This window comes from Chrysemys picta, chromosome 4 (genome assembly GCF_011386835.1).
Source record: "Chrysemys picta bellii isolate R12L10 chromosome 4, ASM1138683v2, whole genome shotgun sequence".
Lineage (NCBI taxonomy): Eukaryota > Metazoa > Chordata > Testudines > Emydidae > Chrysemys > Chrysemys picta.
The window spans coordinates 61,717,737-61,745,729 of NC_088794.1; the positions used below are offsets into that span (position 1 = coordinate 61,717,737).

Below are 27,993 nucleotides of genomic sequence, written 5' to 3' on the forward strand. Positions count from 1 at the left end.
GGTTTGTATAGTAGCCTATTATCTGCTGCTGCTCTGAACAGGGATCTTCTGTTTTATCATTTAGGATTAGACCACTAAGACTTCCAGTAAATTAACACTGATGTACACTCCAGGCAATGGCCTCTTGGAACAGTTCTGCCTGATTCTCTGAGATGCAATTGCATAAATCTTACAATACTTAACAGCTGACGTGTGCATGCAAGAAATGCAGTTTTAGTTTTCCTGGCTACTTTTTTCCAAGTGAAAGCAATGTGAAAATCTCATGCTAGTGCACAGAATTTCCTGGTGAGATGGAACAAGTGAATCTCTACAGATGGTTAGAGCTGTAATACGTGGTCAAGATAAAAATTTGAAAATGCCAAAGCAAACCATGTTTCATAACCTATTCTGATTTTGCTCTTATTTAAATAACAGAGGACAGTTCCAATCTTTACCTAACAACAGAAAGTATTATCATAGAAAGGGGGGAGGGATAGCTCAGCGGTTTGAGCATTGGCCTGCTAAACCCAGGGTTGTGAATTCAATCCTTGAGAGGGCCATATAGGGATCTGGGGCAAAAATCTGTCTGGGGATTGGTCCTGCTTTGAGCAGGGGGTGGACTAGATGACCTCCTGAGGTCCCTTCCAACCCTGATATTCTATGATTAAATACTGTTAAAGAGTTAAAATTTGGATTTAACAGTACTGCTTAATGGTACTTCAAAAATCCTTGAAGTGGGGTAATAGTCCAAAAGAGTTCCATTCCACACTGATGTAACCTGAAGACAGTCACATTGAATAAATATTATTTGTCTGATCATAGGGATGGAACAGGACCCTATTTTGCTAGGTGCTGTACAAACAAAGACAGTCCCAACTTCAAGCAGTTTACAATCTAAGTAAATATAATTTACTGTAAAAAAATGGATAAGACAAACTTGGAGATGCTGGCCCACAATTTTTGTCTGTTCTTGTTCCAAGATATGCCACAAAAATCTTTTAAAAGGTGTTTGAAGCAAAGTTGGAAGAGTCCCTATGCTTGATTCGGAATAATAATTTTCCTGTTATTAGGTCAAGAATGGGGGTGGGGGTGCACAAAAGGTAGCTTTAAGCAACCTTTGTGCTCCCTGTATTCTCATGACATACAGGGCTCTGTCCAGTCCCTAGTATAAGTTAAAGCAGCCATGAGGCTGCTCTGACTCATGCTCTGTTTCCCCAGAACTGTTATGGGCACTGGGAAGCAGAGAATACCCATAGTTCAGTGCACTCTGGCCACGCCTCCATGACCAACATGCCCTGTTAGTTGCAGGCTGAGAGCAACATCTGCGTAGAGTCTTCTGCAATTCTGTAGTGTTTGGGCAGGCCCCTTGCCTAACGGGTATTTCTCAAGGGGCTGTTTCCATGGCAGAAATGGCCTTAGTGTAACTAAGAATCACAACCCACATTAATAATTGATGTTTGATTCTTTTAGGGGAGTTGGGTGAGGGGAAAGTGTTCAGTCAGTACACTGAACTCATTTTAAAGCTGATTTAGTATTCTGAAATCACTAAGCTATGTAAAGCTAAAGTGTTTTCATTAGAAGTATTGCACAAAGTGAAAAATAGCAAAGCACCACTATCCACGCTGCGTTTTCTTTGGTCATTGTGCACTAGGAAAATTCTTCTTTATGCCTTCCACTCAGCTGATTCAAGTGAGACTGTGCATGCACAATAAAATTACCACCACACTACTTAGTAAGCATATACTTTTACTGAAAATTCATACCATGTCCTTAAAACATACCCAATCAACTGTGCAGAAGTTCACAGCTTCAGCAAAATTGAAACCCTGGTTAAAGCCACTGTGATAGGCTCTTGGAAATGTAATCACAAATTCTCCAGCACACTGGTTGGTTCGGTAAACCTAATAAAAACAAGAGGCAAACCAAGTTGATTTCTAACAATGGGTGAGAATTACACAGAGGTACAGGTTAGATTTTCAAAGCCACCAAGGGCATGTGGATCCCCAATGCCCATTTATTTAGCTTAAAGCACTTCAAAAACCTTAGCCAAAGAGTTACAATTTTTATTCAGAAAGCACAGGGACTACACACTGCAGGTAAACTCCTAGTGCCAACAATTAGGTTGAAAAATGCTGACAAAACAAATGGTGACAACTCCCAGCACAGAGTGTTACTCAGCCTTACTGGCAGATGGAACTACCACTCAGCCAGTATATGTACTGTAAAGGTGGCAGATATTTTTCTAAAATGTAAGAGCTCATATTTTTTTCAAACAAGAAACAGCAAATTTGGCCTTAAAAAAATAAACAAATAGTCTAGTGCTTGGTGGCTGATGGATTTTTTTGTTTGGTTTTGAATATACATTTTTCTTTAAAAGGTGGCAAACTCAAGGGTCATTTAGGACAAGATCGAGTTTCCTTTCAGCTCTGAGTAAGGGGCAGTGTGAAGATGTGCTGCTACAGGAAGAGCAATGGAAAGGACGCGAGACTGAATTTGCACATCAGGGAGGGGAGTATGCTGCACTGACTCATTACAGCAAACTCTCACCCCACAGGCCACCCACCAGAGCTGGCTAAACACAAGGGGACGGGAGAACAGCCATGGGGTCTGCCTAATTCCCAACCCCATCCAACCAACTAGATAAAAAGGATTGCCCATCCTTTCAAACCAGTACATTACACCAGCTCAAGTCCCTGCTGCTCTCCCCAACCCTGGACTCAGATGTAAGTGGGTTTGATATGGCCACACAGGAGAATGAGGGGAGGCCTTACTTCCCTTAACAAGCCCCTCCAGCTGATGCAGCCCTAAACATGGCTAAATCACAATATAGCCTTTAAACAGTAAATCTGCAGCTATCAATTAATGTGACCTCATTGATGATCTTAAATCAGGACAAGATAAACCTGCATATTCCACACATTTTTGTGGTCTCTGAATTTGACTTCAGCTATCATTGCAATTCTGAGATGCATGTATTGGTCAGGGAAGTATTTAAAATGAGAGCCGTATGTCTCATTTCACAAGTGATATATGAAAGTCACTCGGCTCTTCATAAAGAGGAATTAAGTTTAAGATTAGTGAGCTGCTGAAGTATATACTGAGATGGAGATGTTTTAAAATGTGCAGGTGGTGGAGGGGAGGAGGTTGGAAGTTACCTGTAATTTCTTGTTTTCTGAAACACCATGAGACCAAGCAAGAATTCCCACAACTTAAAACGTCTGTCTCTGAAATCACACTTTAGGTACCTTAAACTGTCTCACTCCCTCTATGTTTCCACTGGGTTCCAAAGTCAGCTCCTTTCAAAAGCCAGTTAAGTACATGGGAAGTACATCCTTTCAAAGTCTGAGAGGAAGGATGGTGAGTGATGCATTTTCTTTAATAGGTAAATAATGACCCAGAATGACAGGAAATATGAGAGAGGAAGGATGTAGATGAGGCACTGCCAAACTATTCAGCACAGCAGGGAAGATCTACAAAGAAGTCATGGTTCCCCTCCCTCTGCTGGGAAGTTGTGTTCCAAACACCATCAGAAATGAAATAAGCTTGGAACAAACAGGGGGCAGCCAAGAGTTCTAGTGTCCAACTAAAGGGCACCTGACAAGCCTCCACAAGTGCCTCAAAAACTCAAACCACCTTATGTGGAACATGGACCCAGGAATGGAAATCCATTGAGACAGATCTCTCTGGAGAAGAGCATGTGAAATAATCTTAAGTGAGTCGAAAAAGTAATGACAGATGGCCCATCCTTTCAAACCAGTCCATTATACCAGCTCAAACAAATGTAATTCGTCCAATACATTATTTCTATAGCGTGCAATACATGCATAAGCTACTGCAAAGTTGTGTTAACAATTTATTTAAATTGTCAACCTTACAGAAGAAACCAACATAAAAGAAGAGGAGATAAAAGATAATGAGCACAGAACTCCAATGACATACGGGCACTCCGTGGGCCATCAGCGTATTTGGGTTCATAATGGTGACAAGCTGATGCAAAAGATCAGGTTGAGACACAAATAACTCGGGAGCCAGCTTCTTCATTACATCTTCCAGCTGCTCAGCTGCATACCCCGGGGCTCCATACCACGTTTTCGGTTCCCCCCTGCAAGTTTAAAAAAAGGGGGTGCTAAATATAAACAAGGTTGTATGTTCACATTTACAGGCTCTTGCTTCACAACACATTGTATGGAAAAGATGCTAAATAAGCACTATTCAGGAGTGCACTAAGGGTTCTCTACATAGTGGAGTAATGTGCTGTACAGGGGTGTGATTTCTACAGTTCATTAACATGCTGTGCATTACTTTATCCATATAGATCTTACTGGTGCACTTTAAGGTAGCACTGTTTGAAACAATACTGTTCAAGTATACTAGGCAACCTTTAGTCTACACAGACCAATTGATACATAGCACATTAGTGCACTTTAGAAATCACACCCCCATAAAGTGCATTACCCCATCACATAGACAACTCCTAAGACTCTATCCCAGAGGTGGGCAAACTACAGCCCATGGGCCGCATCCAACCCGCCAACCATTTTAATCCGACCCTCGACCTCCCGCTGGAGAGAGGGGTCTGCGGCTTGCCCCGCTCTGGCGCTCCAGCCAGGTAGCAGGTTCAGGGGCTGCTCCATGCAGCTCCTGGAAGCAGCGGCATGTCCCCCCTCTGGCTCCTACGCATAGGGGCAGCCAGGGGGCTCCGCTCCGTATGCTGTCCCCACCCCAAGCACCGCCCCCCACAGCTCCCATTGGCTGGGAACTGCGGCCAATGGGAGCTGCAGAGTGGTGCCTGCAGATAGGGCAGCATGCAGCAGAGCCACCTGGCCGCACCTCCGCGTAGGAGCTGGAAGGGGTGGGTGGGGGGGGGGGACGACATGCCGCTGCTTCCGGGAGCTGCTTGAGGTAAGTGCTGCCCGGAGCCTGCACCCCTGAGACACCCCTCCCCCACCCAACCCTCTGCCCCAGCCCTGATCCCCCTCCCACGCTCTGAATCCATTGGTCTCAACCCTCCTGCACCCCAAACCCCTCATCCTCAGCCCTACCCCAGAGCCTGCACCCCCAGCCAGAGTCCTCACACACATGCCAGTACTTCATCCCCCTTGCCCCAGCCCAGAGCCCCCTCCTGCACTCTGAACTCCTCATTTCTGGCCCTACTCCAGAGCCCTCACCGCCCCCCTCCCCCGCACCCCAACCCCAATTTTGTGAGCATTCATGGCCCACCATATAATTTCTATACTCAGATGTGGCCCTTGGGTCAAAAAGTTTGCCCACCCCTGCTCTATCCACTGCCCTAACTCTTAACATTTAATAATATAGGTTCTTTCTTCAGACTTAACTGAAATTGCCTATAAAAGTGTATTGTGGAATTCCACTTTTATTGCCTCAAGAGCAAGTCTGCTCATGTTCGTGTTCTTTCACTGCAATGCAACAAATTCCACCTGGGGCCTGACAACCTCTGGCTAAGCCATAATCACCATAGAAGCAATATGCTGTAACTCCTCATTTAACATTGCCCCGGTTAAATGTTGTTTCGTTGTTAAGTTGCTGATCAATTAGAGAACATGCTCATTTGAAGTTGCGCAATGCTCCCTTATAACGTTGTTTGGCAGCCACCTGCTTTGTTCACTGCTTGCAGGAAGAGCAGCCCGTTGGAGCTAGCTGGTGGGGGCTTGGAACCAGGGTGGGCCGGCAGCCCCCTATCAGCTCCCCTAAGTTCCCTGTGCAGCAGTTGCCCAGCAGGCTATCAACTGCCGGGCAGTTCAGCTGTCCCTCCCCTCACTGCCATGTGCTGCTCTTGCCCTCTTCCTTGGAGCTGCTCCCGGGAGCCTCCTGCTTGCTGTGCAGAGGGGTAGAGGGGGAAAAGAGGGGTGCTAATGTCAGGGTGTCTCCTTCCCCCTGCTCCTATAACCCATCTCCACAGAGCAATGGGGGGGACATGACAGGGCTCAGGACGGAGGGAGCTTGCTGGCAGCAGCTGCTGTCTCAACTTGCTGATCTACTTTAAAGACAGGACCCTCTGTTGCTTTTTAAAGACAGTGTACTTAAAGTGGGGTCAGGATACTTAAAGGGGCAAGGCACATCTCTCTCTCTCCCCCACACATGGTATGTGTCTCTCTCTCTGCCATGCTGAGTCTCCTCCCTCCATTCCTGCTGCCTTGTAGAGTGTGAGGCTACATTAACAATGTGTTAACCCTTGAGGGTTCAGCTAAGTGCTAGTTCATCATTTAGCAGTAAGGCATTCCACGGGAAATATCCCACTCTCTTTCACCCTCTGACTCCACCACCTCTACCAAGCTTCACAATTATCATTGCTGTGTATAGTATTAAACTGTTTGTTTAAAAGAAAGAGAGAGAGAGAGAGAGAGAGAGAGAGAGAGAGAGAGAGGGGTCTTTTGTCTGGCAAAAAAAATTTCCCTGGAACCTACCCCCCATTTACATTAATTCTTATGGGGAAATTGGATTCACTTAACATTGTTCCCCTTAAAGTAGCATTTTTCAGGAACATAACTACAATGTTAAGCGAGGAGTTACTGTATAACAAATGGAAAAGGGGGAAACAAATAGCAATGCATATAAAATTAGAAGTTGTGAAGTACAGAAAATGGATAAAGAAAGGTAAAAACCATCAAGGAAAAATCCAATGCTGGAAGAAATTTTTTTAAAAACATATCAGGAACAAAAGAAATTCTAGCAAGAATATAGGACCAACACTAGATAGTCATGATAAAATTGTTGTTAAAGATGCAGAACAGTCAACCTGTGGAACTCTTTGCCAGAGGATGTTGTTACAGCCAAGACGATAACACAGTTCAAAAACTGGATAAATTAATGGAGGATAGGTCCATCAATGGCTATTAGCCAAGATGGGCAGGGATGGTGTCTTTAGCCTCTGTTTGCCAGAAGCTGGGAATGAGCAACAGGGAATAGATCACTTGATGACTACCTGTTCTACACCTGGCATTGGCCAGTCCGAAGACAGGATACTGGGGCTAGATGGACCTTTGGTCTGACTCAGTATGACTGTTCTTATGTAACAGATACAAGTGTTCAACAAATATTCATGTTCTGCATTTGGAAAGAAGCAGGATGGAATATTCGTATCAGATGAGAATGATGAATTACTTTCCAATCCATTAGTAATGAAGAAGGATGTTAGATGCCATCTACTAGAGATAAATATTCTTAAAGTCAGCAGGCCCAAATGACTTGCTCCCAAAAGTCCTAAAAGAGATGGCTGATGAGTTCTCCAGCCACTGATGTTAATTTTTAATAAATCTTGGACAATAGGGGAAATTCCAGGAAATTGGATGAGTGCTCATGCTAATATTCAAAATTCAAAAAATTGGTAAGTTGCTAATAAGAGATTCAGTTGATGAAGTACTAAAGGATAGGAACATAATTAATGTCAGTTAACATGGTTTTATGGAAAACAAGTGTAGTTAATGAAAGAATTAAATCAGGTTTGTTTAAGATTACAAGTTTGGTCAATAAAGATATCTGCACAGATGTCAAACTTGTGTAAGACTTAGTTCCACATGACATGCTGATTAAAAAATTAACACTGTACAATATCAGTAACTGAGATCTCAAAAAGTTGTGGCATCAAATGGGGATGTTTCTAGAGAGGCTGTAGGCCCAATGACAGTCAACATTTTCATAAATGATCTGGAAGTAAATATAAAACCACTGCCAATAAAATCTGCAGAGAACACATACAGGTGGAATGGTAAATGAGGAGATGGTCAGGGCAGTTATACATAGCAACCTGGATCACGTGGTAAGCTAGGTCCTTTCAAACAAAATGTGTTTTAATACAGCCAAATGCAAAATTGTATGTCTGATACAAAATTACTCACTATAGTTAGTTACAAAGCAGACTGTGAAGAGTTACAAAGGGATCTCACAAAACTGGGTGTCTGGGCAACAAAATGGCAGATTAAATTCAATGTTGATAAATGCAAAGAAATGCACATTAGAAAACATAATCCCAACTATACATATAAAATGATGGGGTCTAAATTAGCTGTTACCACTCAAGAAAGATCTTGGAGCCATCATACACAGTTCTCTGAAAACATCTGCTCACTGTGCAGCAGCACTCAAATAGGCTAACAGAATTTTAGGAACCATTAGGAAAGGGATAGATAGTAAGATAGAAAATATCATAATGCCATTATATAAATCTATGGTACACCCACACCTTGAATACCGCAAGCAATTCTGGTTGCCCCATCATAAAAGATACATTAGAATTGGGAAAAATACAGAGAAGGGCAACAAAAATGATTAGGGGGATGGAACAGCTTCCATATAAGGAGAGATGTAAAAGATTGGGACTGTTCAGCTTGGACAAGCGACTACTGAGGGGATACAATAAAAGCCTAATAAAATCATGAATGGTGTGGAGAAAATGAATAAGGAAGTGTCATTTACCCTTTAAATAACACATGAACCAGGGCTAACCCAATGAAATTATTAGGTGTAGTAGGAAGAGAGCCTGAAACATAAGCCCTTGTATCAGAGGCCTGGTATGAGGCAGGACCTAATCACGGAATCTGGCAAAAACAAGGATGATATTGCAGAAATACAATATGCAGTAAATAAACAAAATAAACAAAAAAAAGTACTTCTTCTCACATTGTACAGTCTATCTGTGGAACTTGTTGCCAATGGATGTTGTGAAGGCCAAAACTATAACAGGGTTCAAAAAAGAATTAGGTAAATTCACAGAGCACAGGTGCATCAATGGCTATTAGCCAAGATGCAACCTAATGCTCAGGGTGTCCATAAACCTGACTGCTAGAAGCTGAGAAAGGGCAACGGGGGGGGGGGGGGGGGGAGGAGGGGTGTCACTCAATAAAGTGACCTGTTCTATTCACTCCCTCTGGCACTCTGTCAGAAGAAAGAATACTGGGCTAGATGGATCTTTGGTCTGATCCCATATGGCCATTCTTATGTTCTTCTTAAGAACAAGGAAAACAAGCCATGCCTGCAGTCTGGGGGACTGTGCTGGAAAGTATTTAGGGAGTCACATAGTGGACAAGTAACTTGAGATGAGTTTCCAGTGGGATTGTGTAGCAAAAAGGGCTAATGCTCTCCCTGACTGTATAAACAGGGGAGTACTGAGTAGGTATCAAGTATCAGGGGGTAGCTGTGATAGGCTGTATCCACAAAAACGAGGAGTCCGGTGGCATCTTAACAACTAACCGATTTATTTGGGCATAAGCTTTCAACGGTAAAAAGTGGACTCCTTGTTGTTTGAGTAGGTATATCTCTGTATTGCACAGGTCTGACCAATACTGGAATATTGCGTACAGCTCTAGTTGTCCACATTTTAAAGGATGTTAAAAAAATGGTAACAAAGATTTTTGCAATAGGAACTTGGTTAATCCTGTTAATGTATGAGGAAGAATGGAATTCAATTCCCTTTCCCATAGCCAAAGTGCTAGGAAGAATAAAAGATAAAATGTCACTAATCAAAACAAATAAGATTCTGAACACTCAGAGAGAGCAGATATGCTGTTTAAGAAAGTGCCATTTCTACAGTCTCTTTAACCATACCACACTTTAAGGGATATAAATTGGCTTATGTGAAAACCTGTGGAAGTTTATGACCACTATGGAAACAGACTTGGAGTGGGATGGAGGTGTGTCACACTGGGGTGTAGGTGGTGCGACCTAGTGGTGAGAACAGGAGTCAGCCATACTGGTCTGAGCAGAGCCAGAAGGTGGAACTGGAGTCGTGGTTGGGAGACAAGCCATTGGTTAAAGCAGACCCAAAGTTGTGGTCAGGAGACGAGCAAGTTGGTCAGAGCCAGGGGTTAGGAGAAGAGTCTGGGGCTCGACCAGAAACAGGCATGGGTTTGGAGAACGGATCGGTACAGGAAAATGGTCTGGATCAGCTGCGGGCATGGAATGCATCGAACATCCTCTGTGCTGCTGTTGCTACATGGCTTAAATGATAACACTGCTCTACAGCCAAAATGCTTCTGAAATAAAGGTAGTCAAACTTTACTAATTCTGGGTCACTGAATGAAAATGATGCTTAAAATTGTTGATTGGCGCTAGTTTTCAAGATATGCTATTGGGTCAGTATATACAACCCTTGACTTGGGAATGGCGGAGGATAAGTGAGTTATAAAGGGAAGGGATCTCAATTTAAACCAGAAATGACTAAAATACATCTTTGACTGGATCTATGAATAAATCTATGACTCTGTTTGGGCAGTACTTGCTTTTTAGGCAAAACAATGAATGATGCAATCTGAAGCTGATATTGCGTCATACATGATATGAATTGCATCATGTTATTCCTCGAAGTCATGGATGATGCAATCATAACGAAGCTTACATCACTCTGCTGAACAAATGGCCCATCAGCTCTAGAAATTATACAGTGTCGTGCTCTCTTATTTGTCAGTGTTTGATTTTGCAAAGGGACACATTTCTGTTTAGCCAAAGTGAGCAGAGATGCCTCGTACTTGTGTGAACAGTGCAGATAACTTCTGCTATGTTTGTGATGAAGTGACTTTTGCATCACAAAAGTGCAGTGTAACTACTATGGTTAAGAAGGCCTATCACCTTTATTTTGGCTGCAAAATTGGAGATCAGGACAAGAGGTGGGCCCCACACATATACTGCAACACTTGCGCAACAAATCTTCGCCAGTGGTTGCACAGGAAAAGGAAATCTATGCCTTTTGCAGTGCCAATGATTTGGAGAGAGCCAACAGATCATACCAGCAATTGTTATTTCTGCATGGTGCCTCCAGTTGGGAAAGGTGTGTCAAAGAAGAAAAAGTGGACTGTGCATTATCCAAACATTCCATCAGCTATACGCCCAGTACCCCACGGAGAAGGACTGCCGGTTCCGGATGCACCAGAATCATTCTCACTTGAGTCAGACGAGGAAGAGGATGAAACTTCTGGTCCTGAACCATCAATGTCACAGGACCCACATTTTCTCCCATCCTCCTCATCGGAACCACACCTCATAACACAAGGTGAACTGAATGACCTTGTCAGGGATTTGGAACTACCCAAGAGTAAGGCAGAGCTGTTGGGCTCCAGACTACAGCAGTGGAATTTCCTGGCAGGTGATGTTAGGGTTTCCATGTTCCATGACCGTCAAAAGGATCTTGTGATGGCAGCCCTCAACATCGTTCACGATCCAGATGAGTGGAGACTGTTCATTGATTCATCGAAGACGAGTCTTAAAGCTGTTTTACTGCATAATGGCAATGTTTTGCCATCAATTCCAGTTGGTCATGCAGTCCATATAAAGGAAACCTATGACAACATGAAACAACTTTTGAGGTGCATAAACTATGACCAACATCAGTAGCAGCTTTGTGGCGATTTGAGGGTTGTTGCTCTCTTGCTTGGTCTGCAGACTGGATACACAAAGTACTGCTGTTTTCTCTGCAAATGGGATAGTCGTGCAAGAGATTCCCACTACATCAAGAAAGATTGGCCACTCCGACAGTCATTGGAGCCTGGGAGAAAAAGTGTTCAGCATCCACCACTTGTTGAATCAAGGAAGATTTTGTTACCACCCTTACACATCAAGCTGGGTCTGAAGAATAACTTTGTCAAGGCCATTGACAAAACACAAGCAGCTTTCAAGTACCTCCGTGGAAAATTTCCAAGGTTAAGTGAAGCTAAGATAAAGGAAGGTGTCTTTGTTGGTCCTCAGATTCGTGAACTTCTTGGAGATGATGCATTTGACCATGCACTGCGTGGCAAGGAAAAGACGGCATGGAAAGCCTTCCAGTTAGTGGCAATAAATTTTCTCGGAAACAACAAGGCAGACAACTACAAGTTGTTGGTGGAAAACCTCCTCAAGGCATACAAAAGCCTTGGTTGCAACATGTCACTGAAGATACATTTTTTGCACTCTCATCTAGATTTTTTTCCACCGAACTGCGGAGCAGTGAGCGACGAGCACGGCGAGCGATTTCACCAGGACATTGCAACAATGGAGAAACGCTATCAGGGCAAATGGAGCCCATCAGTGCTTGCAGACTATTGCTGGACAGTGACAAGAGATGCTCCATTTAATGAATACAAGAGACAAGCCAAGAAGCGCCGAGTAGACACTGAATAGGACTAAACTATGTACATAATAGTTTTTTGCCTTTTGTTTCATAATAAATTTTATTTATATAACCCTTTTGCTGATTTTTAAAGTATTACATAAACAGGACAGGTGAACTATTATCATGTAAAGCAACCATAAACACATGAAAAGACCTAGGTTTACAATTTATGATTCAAACTCTACTATCTACACAATATACATAGACATAAAATGTAAAAACTTAAATATCTTAGAAACAGTAGCCAATCAGTTGTTTTAATTGTCATATTTGAATTCAGCACATCAAAATACATAATAAATAGCACATTTTATCTCTGAAGCAGACGACTTCTCAAAAATTGTAGACCAGTGTAATCTGCTGGACGTCCAATCAGGGAGCACAGTCACTCTATGAGAACTTATTGCTCCCAGCCGAGCTCATTGGGTTGCCAGGTGGCTGTGCCTGCAGCCAGTTGAGCTCCTGCCAGTACCCCTCCCTCACGGGGTTCTCAGCCCTGGCTTGTCAGGGTATCATTGGTGAAATTTCTGAAGGAGGTCAGGAGTGTGAACATTATCTTCTGGCTCACAAGATCACTCCTCTGGCCTGTACACTCCTTCCAGTCTATCAGATACTGGAGCTTTAACTAACCAATCTGGAATCAGTTCGCATTCTTCCTCTTCCTGGATTATTACTGGGGTTGGGTCTACCCGGTCAGGGAAGAGACTGTCGATGAACATCTTGAGGGAAACACAAAAGATGCGATGAATCTTGAGAGATTCTGGGAGCTGAAGTTTATTTGTTCAATGATCCAAAATGAACCCAGGTAATGGTGGTCAGTTCACAAGTTCTGGGTCAAGAGCCAAAGCTTATTCCCTACAGCAAGGCTGGGGCAGCTCATCTCTTTTGGTTAGCTTATCATAGAATCATAGAATATCAGGAATGGAAGGGACCTCAGGAGGTCATCTAGCCCAACCCCCTGCTCAAAGCAGGACCAATCCCCAGACAGATTTTTGCCCCAGATCCCTAAATGGCCCCCTCAAGGATTGAACTCACAAAGCTGGATTTAGCAGGCCAATGCTCAAACCACTGAGCTATCCCTCCCCCATCCTTATAAGATCCTTTAGCAGCCAGTAAGTGTTCTTTAAGGTCCTGGTGTATTGAGGACCTCAATCCAAAAATTATGCATGTCAGCATGCTGATACCAGAAGACATGCTCCAGGAAGACTGGTGTGGTTTTCACAGGCAGATGAAATTGTGAAGCAGGGAATCAAATGGGCCATCTTGGTTAGAACCACCACCACAGTCAGGATAACAGTGACCTTGAGAGCACGGTAATTTCACAATAAAATCCACAGAAAAATTGGACCATGAACATGGATATGTGGGGTGGGGTTGAAGGAGGTCCAATGGACTTGCTTGTGGTTTCTTCGTGCAGGTGCAAAGGTCACATGACTGAACATCTGTTTGTAGGATTGACCACCAGCAGTACCTAGCAATCATGTTCCAGGTTTTACACTGACATAAAGGACTCATCATGGGTAAATCATGACATAGTCTTAGTACCTGAAGCCAGGAGCTGCCCTCAGGAATGCAGAGGTGATACCCACAATAGATGTGGTCTTGTTGCAGGCAAAACCTTGAATCTGGGGAGGTGCTGGTGATTCCTAGAGACCTGCAGATTGGGACCACAAACAGATCACCTTGGAGCAGAGAATGCATAGTGGTCATCCATAGACTAAGTGGAGGGTTTAAGGATGGTCCTGAGAGATTTCTGTTCCACTTCATGTTACTTGTCCTTGCAGGACAAGGTGCCTTCTCGTTCTTAGTCCCTGGACATTACACAACTGTAAGGTCAATTAAGAGAGGAAAAAGGCCCAGTGAATTTGATATTGGTTGAGTAATTGTGCTGTCTGCAGATATTCCAAATTCTTGTGATCTGTCCCAACCTGGCAGGAGTGCAGGCCCCCTCAAGGAGGTAATGCCATTCTCTGAAGGCAGCTCCTCATCCTGTACATCATAATTTCTCTCTGCAGGAGTCAGTTTCCCGAGAGAAGGTAGTGCAGGGATGGGGCATCTGGTGAGGACCTGTGAACTGCAAGAGGACTGCGCCTATCATGATGTCTGAGGCATTGGTCCAGACTATGAAGGTCTTTGTGGGGTCTAGATGGGTCAAAATGAGGGCAGGAAGGAATGTTTTTTTTCCAAGTGGTCAAAATCCACCTGTGTGTCAGTGGACCATATGAACCCCTTTTTGAGGAGCAACGTTATAGAAGCAACTAGGTTAGAGAAGCCTTTGATGAATTAATGGTAAAAGTTTGCAAACCTAAAGAACCACTGTACCCCATATATATTTGAGGGCACCTTCCACTTGGCGATAGCAGCCATCTTCCAAGGGTCCCTGACAAGTGCCACTAGGAGATGACAAGGCCCAGAAACACCCTAGTATTCTTGTCAAATTTGTGTTTCTCAGGTTTTGCATCAAGTTGATTTTGGGCAAAGCTGATCAAGAACAGTGTGCATATGGTGGACATGGAGCTCTTGGGTCTCCCAAATTAAATGGAAGTTTCCCAGTGCTAGTTCATCTTTGATAGTCACTGAGCCCCTGCCTAAAGTGGGGTGTCTGTGGCCAGACACTGAAATTCAGCTAAATACTTAGCAATGGACCGGGGTCCCTGCTTTAGGGCATGGGGAGCAGCTTCTGCAGAATGTTCTCAATTAGAGACATCAAAGATGCCGGCCATTGCCTATAAAAAGTTCAAGTGTTCAAAAAAAAGAGGACTGGACCCCTCCAAGAGCCAGGACACCCACTTCAGGGCCTCTCTGATGAGCAGACTAATTACTAATCCCACTCAGAACTGATCCCTGGCGTACATCTGTGGCCATAACTCAAACAGAAGATGGCACTGATTAAAGAACCCCCAAAATTTGGCATGGTCTTATCAGCTAGGGGCATCTGGGGCTTATGGGATGAGGATGCAAGTATTAGGAGTCTGGGCTTGCACCTGGGACTGAAGGACTGCATTCTGTAATGTAGCATGGTGACCTGGTTACATAGATCATATAGGACTACGACAACATTAGAGAGGGCGAGTTGGGCTCCTGCTGGGTACCTCCATACTGTGAGGTGATGTCCCATCTTGTATTTTAGCAGGCTGCTCAAACTGTCACACACTGAGGTGTAGGTGGTGCAAACTAATGGTCAGAATGGGAGTCAGGTCTAGAGGTTGTAGCAGAACAGGAAGAGGGAACTGGAGTCATGGAGTCAGTGGCCACAGGCAGCAGCCATGGTCAGGAGAGAAGCCAGTGGTCAGAGCCAGGAGGTTTGGAGGAAGGTAGAGACTGGGCCTGGAGCAGGAACAGTTGCAGGTTGGAGCACGAATCAGTACAGGAAGCAGGTCCAGTGCAGCTGCACGCACAGAATGCATTGAACAGCCACTGTGCTGCTGTTGCTACAAGGCTTGAATGATGATCTGCTGGCTCGTGTCCAATCAGCACAGTCACTTAGCGAAAGATATTGAGCTCAGGCGCTCTCATTGGGTACCAGGTAACTGCACTTGGAGCCAGCTGAGTTCCTGACAAGAGGACCATCTTGTCTTTGTGCAGTGAGGCATATGGAGTTATAGCCATCAGTGACTGCAACTCACTGACCCTCCTGGCAGATGTGACAGCTATCAGAATGGCCATTTTGTTAGACTGGTGATCCAAGGACTAACCCTGCTGGGGCTCAAAACAGGGAGGACAGAACTCCATGAGTTTTGTTAGTAGCAAAACTCAATTCCTAGAGAGGAACATTGTATGATTTAGTTGGGAATTGGTCCTGCTTTGAGCAGGGGGTTGGACTAGATGACTTCCTGAGGTCCCTTCCAACCCTGATATTCTATGATTCTATGACAAGTTATGTCATGGAAGGAAAGAGAGTGGTCAGGCCTTTAAGTAACCATAAGGAGGGTGCTTGGGGGTAATAAACTAATAGAGCATGTAGGTGAACCTTTATGGATGCTGTAGACAGTCCAGAACTCTATGTATAGTAAGTAGTTCAAAACTGCACAGATAAAGGAGAAATCAGGTGCAAATCCTCTATCCGTTGCACAGATAGCCCCTTCATTTCTGACCACATCATTTCACAGTGGCAAGCTTTCTGGACTAAAGGACATTCTCTGACAAGGGGATAAAACAGAACTTGTCCCACTTGATCTGAAGCCCTAGAGAGTGAAACAAATGTCACATCTGGTCCACCATGTTTTCTGAGTTATGCTGCTACTATGGTAAACATTGTGTAAACACCCAGAAGGAGCGAACTTTACCTTGATAGCTGTCACCTCCACCATATCCTGAGACCCTAGGATCCACTGTTACACCATTGGGTATGCGTTATTCTGGTCCCGACTGACCAGGCCAGAGCAAGGGACTCAGGTGACATTGCCACCTTCACTGGCTTTGGCTAAATCCTGACCACCGCCTGGAATGTGAGACTTTGTCCTCTCCCCACATCATTTATGTTCTCTTCCTATCCCTCTTTTTTCCTTCTAATAAGAGTCTGGCTTAGCCATCCAAAACTGTATATTTTGCAACACCGCTGGGAGCCTGTGACCAAAGAGGCAGCTAAAAGTGATACCCTAAACTGCCCACTGCTGATACAAGTTTGCCACCTGTTGGAGTGGCTGATAAAACTGTGTGCTATGCCTGTGTTTTTCCAGCAGTGAGGATGCAAGTGAAAGTCAACACCAGAGATAAAAGCTGCATTTTCTAACTTTACTGTTCTCTTCTTTCTCCTTTTACATGCATTTGTTTTGTTTTGTCTTCTAGGAAAAGGGATTGGATTTAAGATGGGCTAGAACTGTTGCTGTTGCTAAGCTTTTTCACTGTTTCCCAAAAAGGACAGTTATTACCATTGTTGATACCAGCTAAGAAACTGTCAAATCCCTATAAAAAAAAAAAATCACTCTACATCTAAAGAAAAAGGGAATTGGATTATGGTTAAAATAAAGGCCTTATTTAATACTTTATATTTCAAATACTTTAACTTTTCCCCTTCTTTTTCTGTATTTTTAATAAAAGGTTAAGAGAATGTTTAATGGTGTTTGCCATGGAAACTAAGTAGGCTGAGTTAAAACCAAGAAGATCTCGGTGTAAACTCGAAAGCTCTCTCTCACCAACAGAAGTTGGTCCCATAAAAGATATGACTGTGTCTCTCTAACATCCTGAGACCAACATAGTTACAACAACACTGCATATATTTAATATTGGGCAGTTTCAGGTCACAGTGAAACTGTGTTTCAGGTCACACTTTCTCTGAGCCCTATATTCCATCAAAATTAATACAAGAGATCTCCACCCTCTTCGATACTGCAGGTGAAGTAGATGGCATTATTCAGATGTCTCTGGCTGGGTTAAGGAGTCCTTTACTGGGGGGGGGGGGGGGGGGGGGGAGGCCGGGCGTGATCCTGTCTTTGGCCTTAATCTCCATTTCTAGCTGCAAGGTGTGGGCCATCCTATTGAGCAGCCTCTGAAACTACAGAAATTTGTCCAGAGGACAAGCCATCAAGGAGTCTATATTTTTATCCGACAAAGTAGCTTCAGTGATAACACCTCCTATAGGTATCCCTTGATCATTAGGGGTCATTTCCTCATACCCTGAAGCCTCACCTCCAATGAACTGTGAACGAGTCTGAGGAAGGACAGGTTTCTGGTGCTGGAAGTGGAGGCTGGGTCATGACATGTAGCAAGGGGATTATCTCCTCCCCCAAATTACTCTAAAGTGGATTACACACAGCTAAACACATCAACTATTTAAAATAAAGGCTAGAAAAATGTCTACAGAGTGGTTTCTAATGTTCTCCATGGCAAAGCAGAAGGAAGCGAGGCAGTTGGAACTACATTTTCTAATATGGGTTCGGACAGCAAACACTAATGTCAGGATGGGGAACTATTCCGGAAAGCAGTGACTCTTTGAAAAGAGAAGTTAATTGTACATTAATTGTATATATAATTGTAAATTAAAATGAGCTCTTTTTGCAAAGCTGTGGCTAAGAGGGGCTGATACGATTCTTGGATGTACCAACAGAGGAATACTGGAGTAGGACTGTGGTATTATCTCTGCATGCAGCACTGGTGAGACCATGACTGGAATTATATTTCCAGTAATGACCACATTTTTAAAAAAGGACATTGAAAAACTGGAAAGGGTTCAAGTAAGAGCTAGAAGGAGCAGTCGAGATGTGGAAAATGTGCCCCACAGCGAGAGACTTAGGACATTCATCTATTTTGTGGCTAAGAAGAATGGCTCCCTTCAACATTGTGTTGATTAAAGAGCTGACTTGATCATAATCAACAACTACTTATGTGGAGAGAAGATTTCTGATAGCACAAAACTCAATCTATCAGACAAAATAATACAAAAATCTAATAGCTGTAAATTACAGCTAGACATATTTAAACTGGAAATTAGGTACAAGTTTTAACATTGAGGATAAGCAACCTTTGGAACAACTTAGCAAGGGATGTCTTTACATCAAGAGTGGATGTCTTTAAAAGCCAGGCTCTAGCTCAACCACAATTTATTGAGTGTGATGCAGGATTTCCCTGGGTGAAATTCTATGGTACGTATTATGCGGGAGGTGAGATTCGATTACCATAAGAGTTCCTTCAGCCTTAAAAATCTATGCACTTACAACCTGGACTTAGTCCCTACAAATCGGTGGGGGTTTGGGGTTATTTCCCCCTCCTCCCCAAAACTCACCAGTGCAGATAGTTAATGGAATAGCTCCAGTGGTCCTCAATATGCCAGCAAAATGAAGAAAAGCACATTCCTACATAAAGCCAGGGCAATTTCATTCCACATATATCTGCAGTGATGTGAGCAAGTACAGATTGCTCCATCACAGGCATGTTGTTCAAATTCCAGCCACTATCAAGATATTCCTAAAAGTGGAAGAGAAAAAAAAAAAAAAGTCATTGGTCTAAGCCACATCAAGTAAATAACTAAAATTGAAGTAACTTACCTGTTCAGTAACTGAAGTTCTTCGAGATGTGTTATCTATATGTGTTCCAAGTCTGATGCATATGCACTGGAGTTTGGAAGGCTTTGACCAGCAATGTCCATTGATTGCACAGGCTCCCTGCATAGCATCAAGCCCTCCCCAGCTTGAGGATATAAAGGGTGTGGAGCAACCAACTACCCGTGGTTCCTTCACCACTACCCAATCCAAGTATTAGACTCAAAGGATATTGGTAAATGTATCAATTGATTTAAACGAAAATCAGACAGCACCTTAGGAAGGAATTTAGAGTACAGTCCGAGAATAATCTAGACTTTGTGGGAAATCGTAGACTAATATACCCTGCCATAAGTGCTTGCTACTCACATGTGAGAAATGTAATAGCGATAAAAAATGCTGTTTTCAGGGACAAATGCAACAAGAAACAAAAAACCAATGGTTTGAAAATCCTGTCAATACAACAGTGAGATCCCAAAAGGAGTAGGCTACTGCATAAGGGGGAATTAACTGAAAGACCTGAAGTTTTCAAAGATAATCAGTAATCAAGAATAGGAATTGTCATTTCCATTGGAGAAAGATTGCACTGTGTTCACACATTCAGACTTCAAGAACAGAAGGGATCATCATGATCATCTAGTCTGACCTGCACATTGTGGCCACAGAACCTGAATCACCCACTCCTGTAATAAGCTCATAACCTCTGACTCATCTACTGAAGTCCTCAAATCTTGATTTAAAGACTTCAAGTTACAGAGAATCCACCATTCATTCTAGTGCAAACCAGCAACTGACCCATGCCCCACATTGCAGAGGAAAGCAAAAAAACCCCAAGGTCTCTGCCAAACTGATCTAGTGGAAAATTCCTTCCCAACCTCAAATATGGCAATCAGTTATATATATATGCGCATATAGGCAAGACCCACTACACAGACAGCTGGGAAATAATTCTCTGTAGTAACTCAGAGCCCTCTTCCTCCAGTTTCCATCTGCAACCGTTGGAGATATTTGCTAATAGCAGTCATGTCTTGGCCATGTGCCATTGTAGGCAATTTCAATCATACTAAATTTATCAAGGTCAGTCTTGAAACAAGTCGGTGGTTTTTTTGCCCCCACTTCTCCCCTTGGAAGGTTATTCCAGAACTTCACTCCTCTGATGGTTAGAAACCTTTGTCCAATTTCAAACCTAAACTTAATAATGGTCAGTTTATATCCATTTGTCCTTCTGCCAACATTGGCCCTTAACTTAAATAACTCCTCTCCCTCCCTCCCTCCCTGGTGTTTATCCCTCATATGTATTTATAGAGAACAATCATAATTCCCCTCATCCTTTGTTTTGTTAGGCTAAACAAGCCAAGCCCCTAAGTAGTTTCTCCATTCCTCTGATCATCCTAGGAACCCTTCTCTGTACCTGTTCCATTTTGAATTTATCTTTCTTAAACATGGGACACCAGAACTGTACACAGTATTCCAGATGAGGTCTCACCAGTGCCTTGTATAATGGTAATGACACTTCCCTACTGCTACTGGAAATACCTCATCTGATGCATCATAGAATCATAGAATATTACAGTTGGAAGAGACCTCAGGAGACCATCTAGTCCAATCCCCTGCTCAAACCAGGACCAACACCAACTAAATCATCCCAGCCAAGGCTTTGTAAAGTGGGGCCTTAAAAACCTTTAAGGATGGAGATTCCACCACCTCCCTAGATAACCCATTCCAGGGCTTCACCACTCTCCTAGTGAAAACAACAAAGAGTCCGGTGGCACCTTAAAGACTAACTGATTTATTTGGGCATAAGCTTTCGTGGATAAAAAACCACTTCTTCTGATTTTTTACCCACGAAAGCTTATGCACAAATAAATCTGTTAGTCTTTAAGGTACCACCGGACTCCTTGTTGTTTTTGTAGATACAGACTAACACGGCTATCCCCGATACTTGTCTCCTAGTGAAATAGTTTTTCCTAATATCCAACCTTAGACCTTCCCCACTGCAACTTGAGATCATTGCTTCTTGTTCTGTCATCTACCACCACTGAGAACAGCCTAGGTCCATCCTCTTTGGAACTCCCCTTCAGGTAATTGAACGCTGCTATCAAATCCCCTCACACACTCTTCTCTTCTGCAGACTAAATAACCCCAGTCTCCTAATGATTTTCAATGCCCTCCACTGGACTCTCTCCAACTTATCTACATCCCTTCTATAGTGGGGGACCAAAACTGGACACAATACTCCAGGTGTGGCCTCAGCAGTGCCAAATAGAGGGGAATAATCACTTCTCTCAATCTGCTGGCAATGCTCCTACTAATACAGCCCAATATGCAATTAGCCTTCTTGGTAACAAGGGCACACTGTTGACTCATATTCAGCTTCTCGTCCTCTGTAATCACCAGGTCCTTTTCTGCAGAACTGCTGCTTAGCCAGTCGGCCCCCAGCCTGTAGCCATGCATGGAATTCTTCCTTTCTAAGTGCAGAACTCTGCACTTGTCCTTGTTGAACCTCATCAGATTTCTTTTGGCCCAATCCTCCAATTTGTCTAGGTCACTCTGGACCCTTTCCCTACCCTCCATCGTATCTACCTCTCCCCCCAGCTTAGTGTCATCTGCGAACTTGCTGAGGGTGCAATTAGTCCCATCATCCGGATCATTAATAAAGATGTTAAACAAAACTGGCCCCAGGACCAACCCCCGGGGCACTCCACTTGATACCACCTGCCAACCAGTCATCGAGCCGTTGATCACTAGCTGATGAGTGCGACAATAGCCAGCTTTCTATCCACCTTATAGTCCATTCATCCAATCCATACTTTTTTAACTTGCTGGCAAGAATACTGTGGGAGACTGTATCAAAAGCTTTGCTAAAGTCAAGATATATCACATCCACCGCTTTCCCCATATCCACAGAGCCAGTTATCTCATCATAGAAGGCAATCAGGTTGGTCAGGCATGACTTGCCCTTGGTGAATCCATGTTGACTGTTCCTGATCACCTTCTTCTCCAAGTGATTCAAAATGGATTTCTTGAGGACCTGCTCCATGATTTTTCCGGGGTCTGAGGTGAGGCTGATGGGTCTGTAGTTCCCCGGATTGTCCTCCTCCTTTTTTAAATATGGGCACTGTATTTGCCTTTTTTCGAATCGTCCGGGACTTCCCCTGATTGCCACAAATTTTCAAAGATAATGGCCATTAGTGAGGGGGGATTTGATAGCAGCCTTCAACTACCTCCAACAAGGGGGAGAGATAGCTCAGTGGTTTGAGCATTGGCCTGCTAAACCCAGGGTTGTGAGTTCAATCCTTGAGGGGGCCATTTAGGGATCTGGGGGGGAAAGAAATCTATCTGGGGATTGGTCCTGCTTTGAGCAGGGGGTTGGACTAGATGACCTCCTGAGGTCCTTCCAAACCTGATATTCCATGATACCTGAAGGGGAGTTCCAAAGAGGATGGAGCTAGGCTGTTCTCAGTGGTGGCAGATGACAGAACAAGGAGAAATGGTCTCAAGCGGCAGTGGGGAAGGTCTAAGGTTGGATATTAGGAAAAACTATTTCACTAGGAGAGTGGTGAAGCACTGGAATGGGTTATCTAGGGAGGTGGTGGAATCTCCCTCCTTAGAGGTTTTTAAGGCCTGGCTTGACAAAGCCCTGGCTGGGATGATTTAGTTGGGGTTGGTCCTGCTTTGAGCAGGGGGTTGGACTAGATGACCTCCTGATGTCTCTGCCAATCCTAATCTTCTATGATTCTTTGGATCAAGGCTGGTAAGGGACTTCCAATCCCAATCCTTACATTTTCCCTAACATTTCCTTCACCCACACAATAAAGACTATTAGAGGAAGTTTCATTAAGGCTCATAGCAAATGACAAACAAAGTTTAAAACCCTAAGGAATTTTGAGCAGACACTGGGAAAAACAAAACAAAACAACATGATTAAACTAAAAACCTAACAAGTAAACGATGATATAACCTAACTACCACAAACTAATCTATTTACAGATAAACTAATATGTGAGTGGCCAAGATGGGACATGGCCAACCAGCTCTACCTCACAACTTAAAGCAGTGAAAGGAACCGAGGCTTGGTTGGATGCTCTGCTCTTTCATACCTTCAAGAGAAGAGGGAGCTTGAGACTATGCAGGGAGTGGGTGGAACCAACAAACACTGCTGGCTAAAGTATTCCAATCTCTAGCACATGGAGCATATGCATGCTAAACATGGATCACATATAGATAAGCAATCAAAGAAGGCAGCAAAACTTTTCAGAGGGCTACTTCTGATAGAATAAATTAGTCTTTTTAGAATGAAAAACATACAAATAAGGTCAATAAAATAACAAGAACTTTAACATCCAATGCACTTGCTCCTCTTTAAAGAAAATCTCTGTGCTAGGAATTGCTGCAATAAAATTAGGCTACTCTTTCAAAAAATATAATTTGGAAGCTGTCAACTTCTAAGATGCACATTTGTCATTTTAAAAGTCTGCTTATATATAATGTTAGTCCTCCAAGACTGCAATACCATTTCCTTTTGTCAGAATAGTGCCAGTCACACATACAGCAGGAATACACTGTAAAAAACGGTTACTCACCTTCTTGTAACTGCTGTTCTTTGAGATGTGTTGTTCATGTCCATTCCAAGCAGGTGTGTGTGCGCCGCGTGCATGCCAGCCGGAAGATTTTACTATAGCAGCGTCCGTAGGGTCGGCTCCGGCGCCCCCTGGAGTGGCACCCTCATGGCGCTGTATATAGGGGCCGGACAACCCCCCCCCACCCTCTCAGTTCCTTCTTGCCAATACTCCACCAAAGGGGTAGGAGGGTGGGTATTGGAATGGACATGAACAACACATCTCGAAGAACAACAGTTACGAGAAGGTGAGTAACCGTTTTTTCGAGTGATTGTTCATGTCCATTCCAAGCAGGTGACTCACAAGCCCGAGTCTAGGCGGTGGGGTCGGAGGTCACTGCAGACTGGAGGACTGCACAACCAAATGCAGCATCCTCCCTAGCCTGGTGCGCGATGGCGTAGTGCGCCGTAAAGGTGTGGATTGAGGACCAGGTGGCCGGGCCAGGAACGCAGCTGAAGAGGCCTGCGCTCTCGTGGAGTGGGCCGTGATAGGTGGGGCTGGTATATTGGCCCGACTGTAGCACTCCCGGATGCAGGTTCTGATCCAAGCCGAGATTCGCTGTGACGTGACCGGGAGCCCTTTGATCTTATCGGCGACGAAAAGTTGGGTTGACTTCCTGAAGGATCTTGTCTTTTCGATATAGAACGCGAGAGCCCTGCGAACATCCAGGGAGTGCAGTCTACGCTCCTTCGCAGAGGAGTGTGGTTTTGGATAGAATACCGGGAGAAAAATGTCTTGACCCATGTGAAACCACCTTAGGCAGGAATGCTGGGTGCGGCCTGAGTTGGACCTTGTCCTTGTGGAAGACGGTGTATGGAGGTTCAGATGTTAAAGCTCTGAGTTCTGACACTCTGCGGGCTGATGTGATAGCCACCAAAAATGCTACCTTATATGAAAGATATAACAGCGAGCACAAAGCCAGCAGTTCAAAGGGGGGCCCTGTGAGGGCGGACAGGACCAAATTGAGGTCCCACGCAGGAACAGGTTCACGAATATGCGGGAACAATCTGTCAAGGCCCTTAAGGAACCATCCAACAAGTGGGTTCGCAAACACTGAGGGTCCCCCCATCTCCAGGGTGCAACGCCGAGATTGCAGCAAGGTGTACTCGAACCGACGAGAGCGTTAGTCCCAGATGTCTCAGATGTAGCAAATAGTCCAATATGAGAGGGACCGGGGCGAGCAAGGGGGCCTGACCCTGTTGTGTGGCCCAGAGGGAGAAACGCTTCCACTTGGCCAAGTACGTGGTCCTTGTTGTGGGCTTTCTGCTACCCAGAAGGACCTGCCTGACCTGATGAGAGCATTGCAACTCCACGGAATTTAGCCATGGAGCATCCAGGCCGTAAGGTGGAGCGACTCCCGGTTCGGGTTGTAGCGGGGCGGCCTGGCTCCCAGGCGCCCCAGGAAGCGACGAGCCAGAGCAGCCGCCAGAGTGGGCGGAGCCACCGCGGCCTGTCCCCGCCCCCCGGAAGTCAAGGAGCGGGACAGGAAGTATAAAGGCCAGGCCACAGCGCTCAGTAGCTGGCCGGCAGCGGGAGAGGACAGACGCTGGTGCCCGAGCTCCCGCGGGCCTGAGCCTGCCGAGAGCCCGGTATCCGGAGGAGGACTGGCCGAGCCTGCCGAGAGCCCGGTATCCGGAGGAGGACTGGCCGAGCCTGCCGAGAGCCCGGTATCTGGAGGAGCGGTCTGAGCTTCCCCCCGCCGAGGGCCCAGAGGGAGCGACAAACCTACCTGGTGCTCGAGGCCCGGAGGAGCCCATGATCTGGGACCCAGCAGATGAAACTCAGGAGGAACAGGTACCCATGGAGGAGGAGATGGGAAGTGGCCCGGGGATAGCAGACCCCGAACCCATGTCAGTGTGTTGCGGTCAGGATCCCCACTGACTGCGCGGCAGACGGACTGCTGCGGATAGGGCCCGGGTTGGAACACAGTGGAGTGGGTGGGCCTGTGTTCCCCCCTGCCACCCCGTGCCGGGTGGCAGTCTCTCCTCCTCCTTGTCCAAGGGGCCTGGGCCTCTGACAGACTATTTGTTTGCTGCCCCGCCCTGCCCTAGGGCCTGGGCTAACCCAAACTGACCCAGCCCCTGCTACAAGGCCTGGGCCGCTGATTGACTATGGGTTTGCTGCCCCGCCCTGATCCAGGGCCGGAGCTGTTAATTGTGTGCTCAGTCCCTGCCTAAGGGCCTGAGCCCTGAACTGCCAATTGTGTGCTCAGTCCCTGCCTAAGGGCCTGAGCCCTGAACTGCCAATTGTGTGCTCAGTCCCTGCCTAAGGGCCTGAGCCCTGAACTGTCAATTGTGTGCTCAGTCCCTGCCTAAGGGCCTGAGCCCTGAACTGTCAATTGTGTGCTCAGTCCCTACCTAAGGGCCTGAGCCCTGAAGTGTCAATTGTGTGCTCAGTCCCTGCCTAAGGGCCTGAGCCCTGAAGTGTCAATTGTGTGCTCAGTCCCTGCCTAAGGGCCTGAGCCCTGAACTGTCAATTGTGTGCTCAATCCCTGCCCAAAGGTCTGGGCCCTAACTGTTATTAGCTTTGTAGCGGGGCGGCCTGGCTCCCAGGCGCCCCAGGAAGGGACGAGCCCCACCCCGGAACTACTACAGGGTGGAGAAGGCGACCGCGATCCTGTGTGATCAAGTCCGGTAGTGGGGGCAATCTGAGTGGCACCCGCATAGACATGTGCAGGAGAGACGTGTACCAGTGCTGGCGCGGCCACACAGGCGCTATCAGGATGAGCCAAGCTTGATCTCTGCGGGCCTTGAGGATTACTCTGTGAATCATGGGAATCGGGGGAAAAGCGTAAAATAGCCCGTCTTTCCAAGAGAGGAGAAAGGCGTCTGTTAGGGACCCCGGACTGCGTTCCCTGAGGGAACAGAATTGATGACACTTCCTGTTCTCGCTAGAGGCAAACAGGTCCACCTGGGGATGAGCCCAGAGCCGGAAAATTGAGAGAACTATATCCCAGCGGATGGACCACTTGTGACCCTGGAACGAGTGGCTGAGTGCGTCCACGAGCCCGTTGTGCATCCCCGGAAGGTAGGATGCTGTCAGGTGAATTACATTCTATACGCAAAAGTCCCATAATGCAAGGGCCTCCTGGCAAAGGGGAGAAGAGCAAACACCACCCTGTTTGTTGATATAGAACATCGTTGGAGTATTGTCCGTGAGGACAGAAACGCACCTGCCTGCCAGCTGGGATTTGAAGGCTATGCATGAGAGGCGCACAGCTCGTAATTCCCTGATATTGATGTGTAGCAAAAGATCCTCTCATGACCAAAGGCCTTGGGTTCTGAGGTCGCCCAGATGTGCAGCCCATCCCCGATCCGATGCGTCCGTTACCAGGGAAAGGGAGGGCTCAGGGTCGAGGAAAGGAACTCCTGCGCAGACCACCCGCGGGTCGAGCCACCACTGAAGGAAATCCAACACCGTCCGAGGTAACGTCACCACTGATTCTAGGGAGTCCCTGACTGGCCGATAAACCGCTGCCAACCAAGACTGGAGTGGGCGCAGTCTGAGTCTGGCGTGTCTCACCACGTAGGTACATGCTGCCATGTGCCCTAGTAATTTGAGGCAGCTCTTACTGTGGTGGTAGGGTAACTTTGGAGGCCAAGAATGATGTTGGATATAATTCGGAATCTGGCCTCTGGGAGATATGCTCTGGCCTGTGTCAAGTCCAGAACTGCTCCTATGAATTCGATTTTTTGAGTTGGAGATAGTGTGGACTTGGCCTTGTTGAGTAAGAGGCTGAGTGAGCGGAAGGTCTGCCTGATGAAGGCCACCTGAGTCTCCACCAGTGCCTTGGTCCTGCCCTTGATGAGCCAATCATCCAGGTAGGGAAATACCTGGATCCCCTGTCTGCGCAGGAAGGCTGCCACGACTGCCATGCACTTCGTGAAGACCCTTGGGGCTGCTGACAGACCAAAGGGCAGAACCGTAAACTGAAGATGAGCGTTGCCCACGAGAAACCTGAGGTAATGCCTGTGCTGAGGGATTATTGCGATATGAAAGTATGCGTCCTTTAAGTCGAGGGCGGCATACCAGTCTCCTGGATCCATGGAAGGAATGATAGAGGACAGGGAGACCATGCGGAACTTGAGCTTCTTCACAAACTTGTTGAGACGCCGCAAGTCCAGAATAGGTCTGAGGCCCCCTTTCGCTTTCAGAATTAGGAAATATCGAAAATAGAAGCCCTTGCCCCGTAGCTCCTGAGGAACCTCCTCTACTGCCCCGGATGTGAGGAGGGACTGAACTTCTTTAAGTAGAAGTTGCTCATGAGAAGAGTCCCGGGAGGGGGGCTGGTGGGGCAGGAGGGAGGCGAACTGGATAGAAT

The 27,993-nt window shown here is 45.5% G+C and overlaps 1 protein-coding gene across 16 annotated transcripts in view; it reads right to left on the bottom strand.

Annotated features, from left to right (window-relative positions):
• The window catches only part of KDM5B (lysine demethylase 5B), a 179,329-nt gene that overhangs the window by 72,246 nt on the left and 79,090 nt on the right, over nucleotides 1-27,993 (bottom strand). For all 16 annotated transcript variants that reach the window (XM_065595091.1, XM_065595087.1, XM_065595092.1 and 13 more), the window contains 3 exons: nucleotides 18,798-18,979; nucleotides 3,919-4,081; nucleotides 1,761-1,880 (listed from right to left, as the gene is read on the bottom strand). In XM_065595091.1, the coding sequence (XP_065451163.1) occupies nucleotides 1,761-1,880; nucleotides 3,919-4,081; nucleotides 18,798-18,979 (465 nt within the window). The remainder of the gene's footprint in view (nucleotides 1-1,760; nucleotides 1,881-3,918; nucleotides 4,082-18,797; nucleotides 18,980-27,993) is intronic.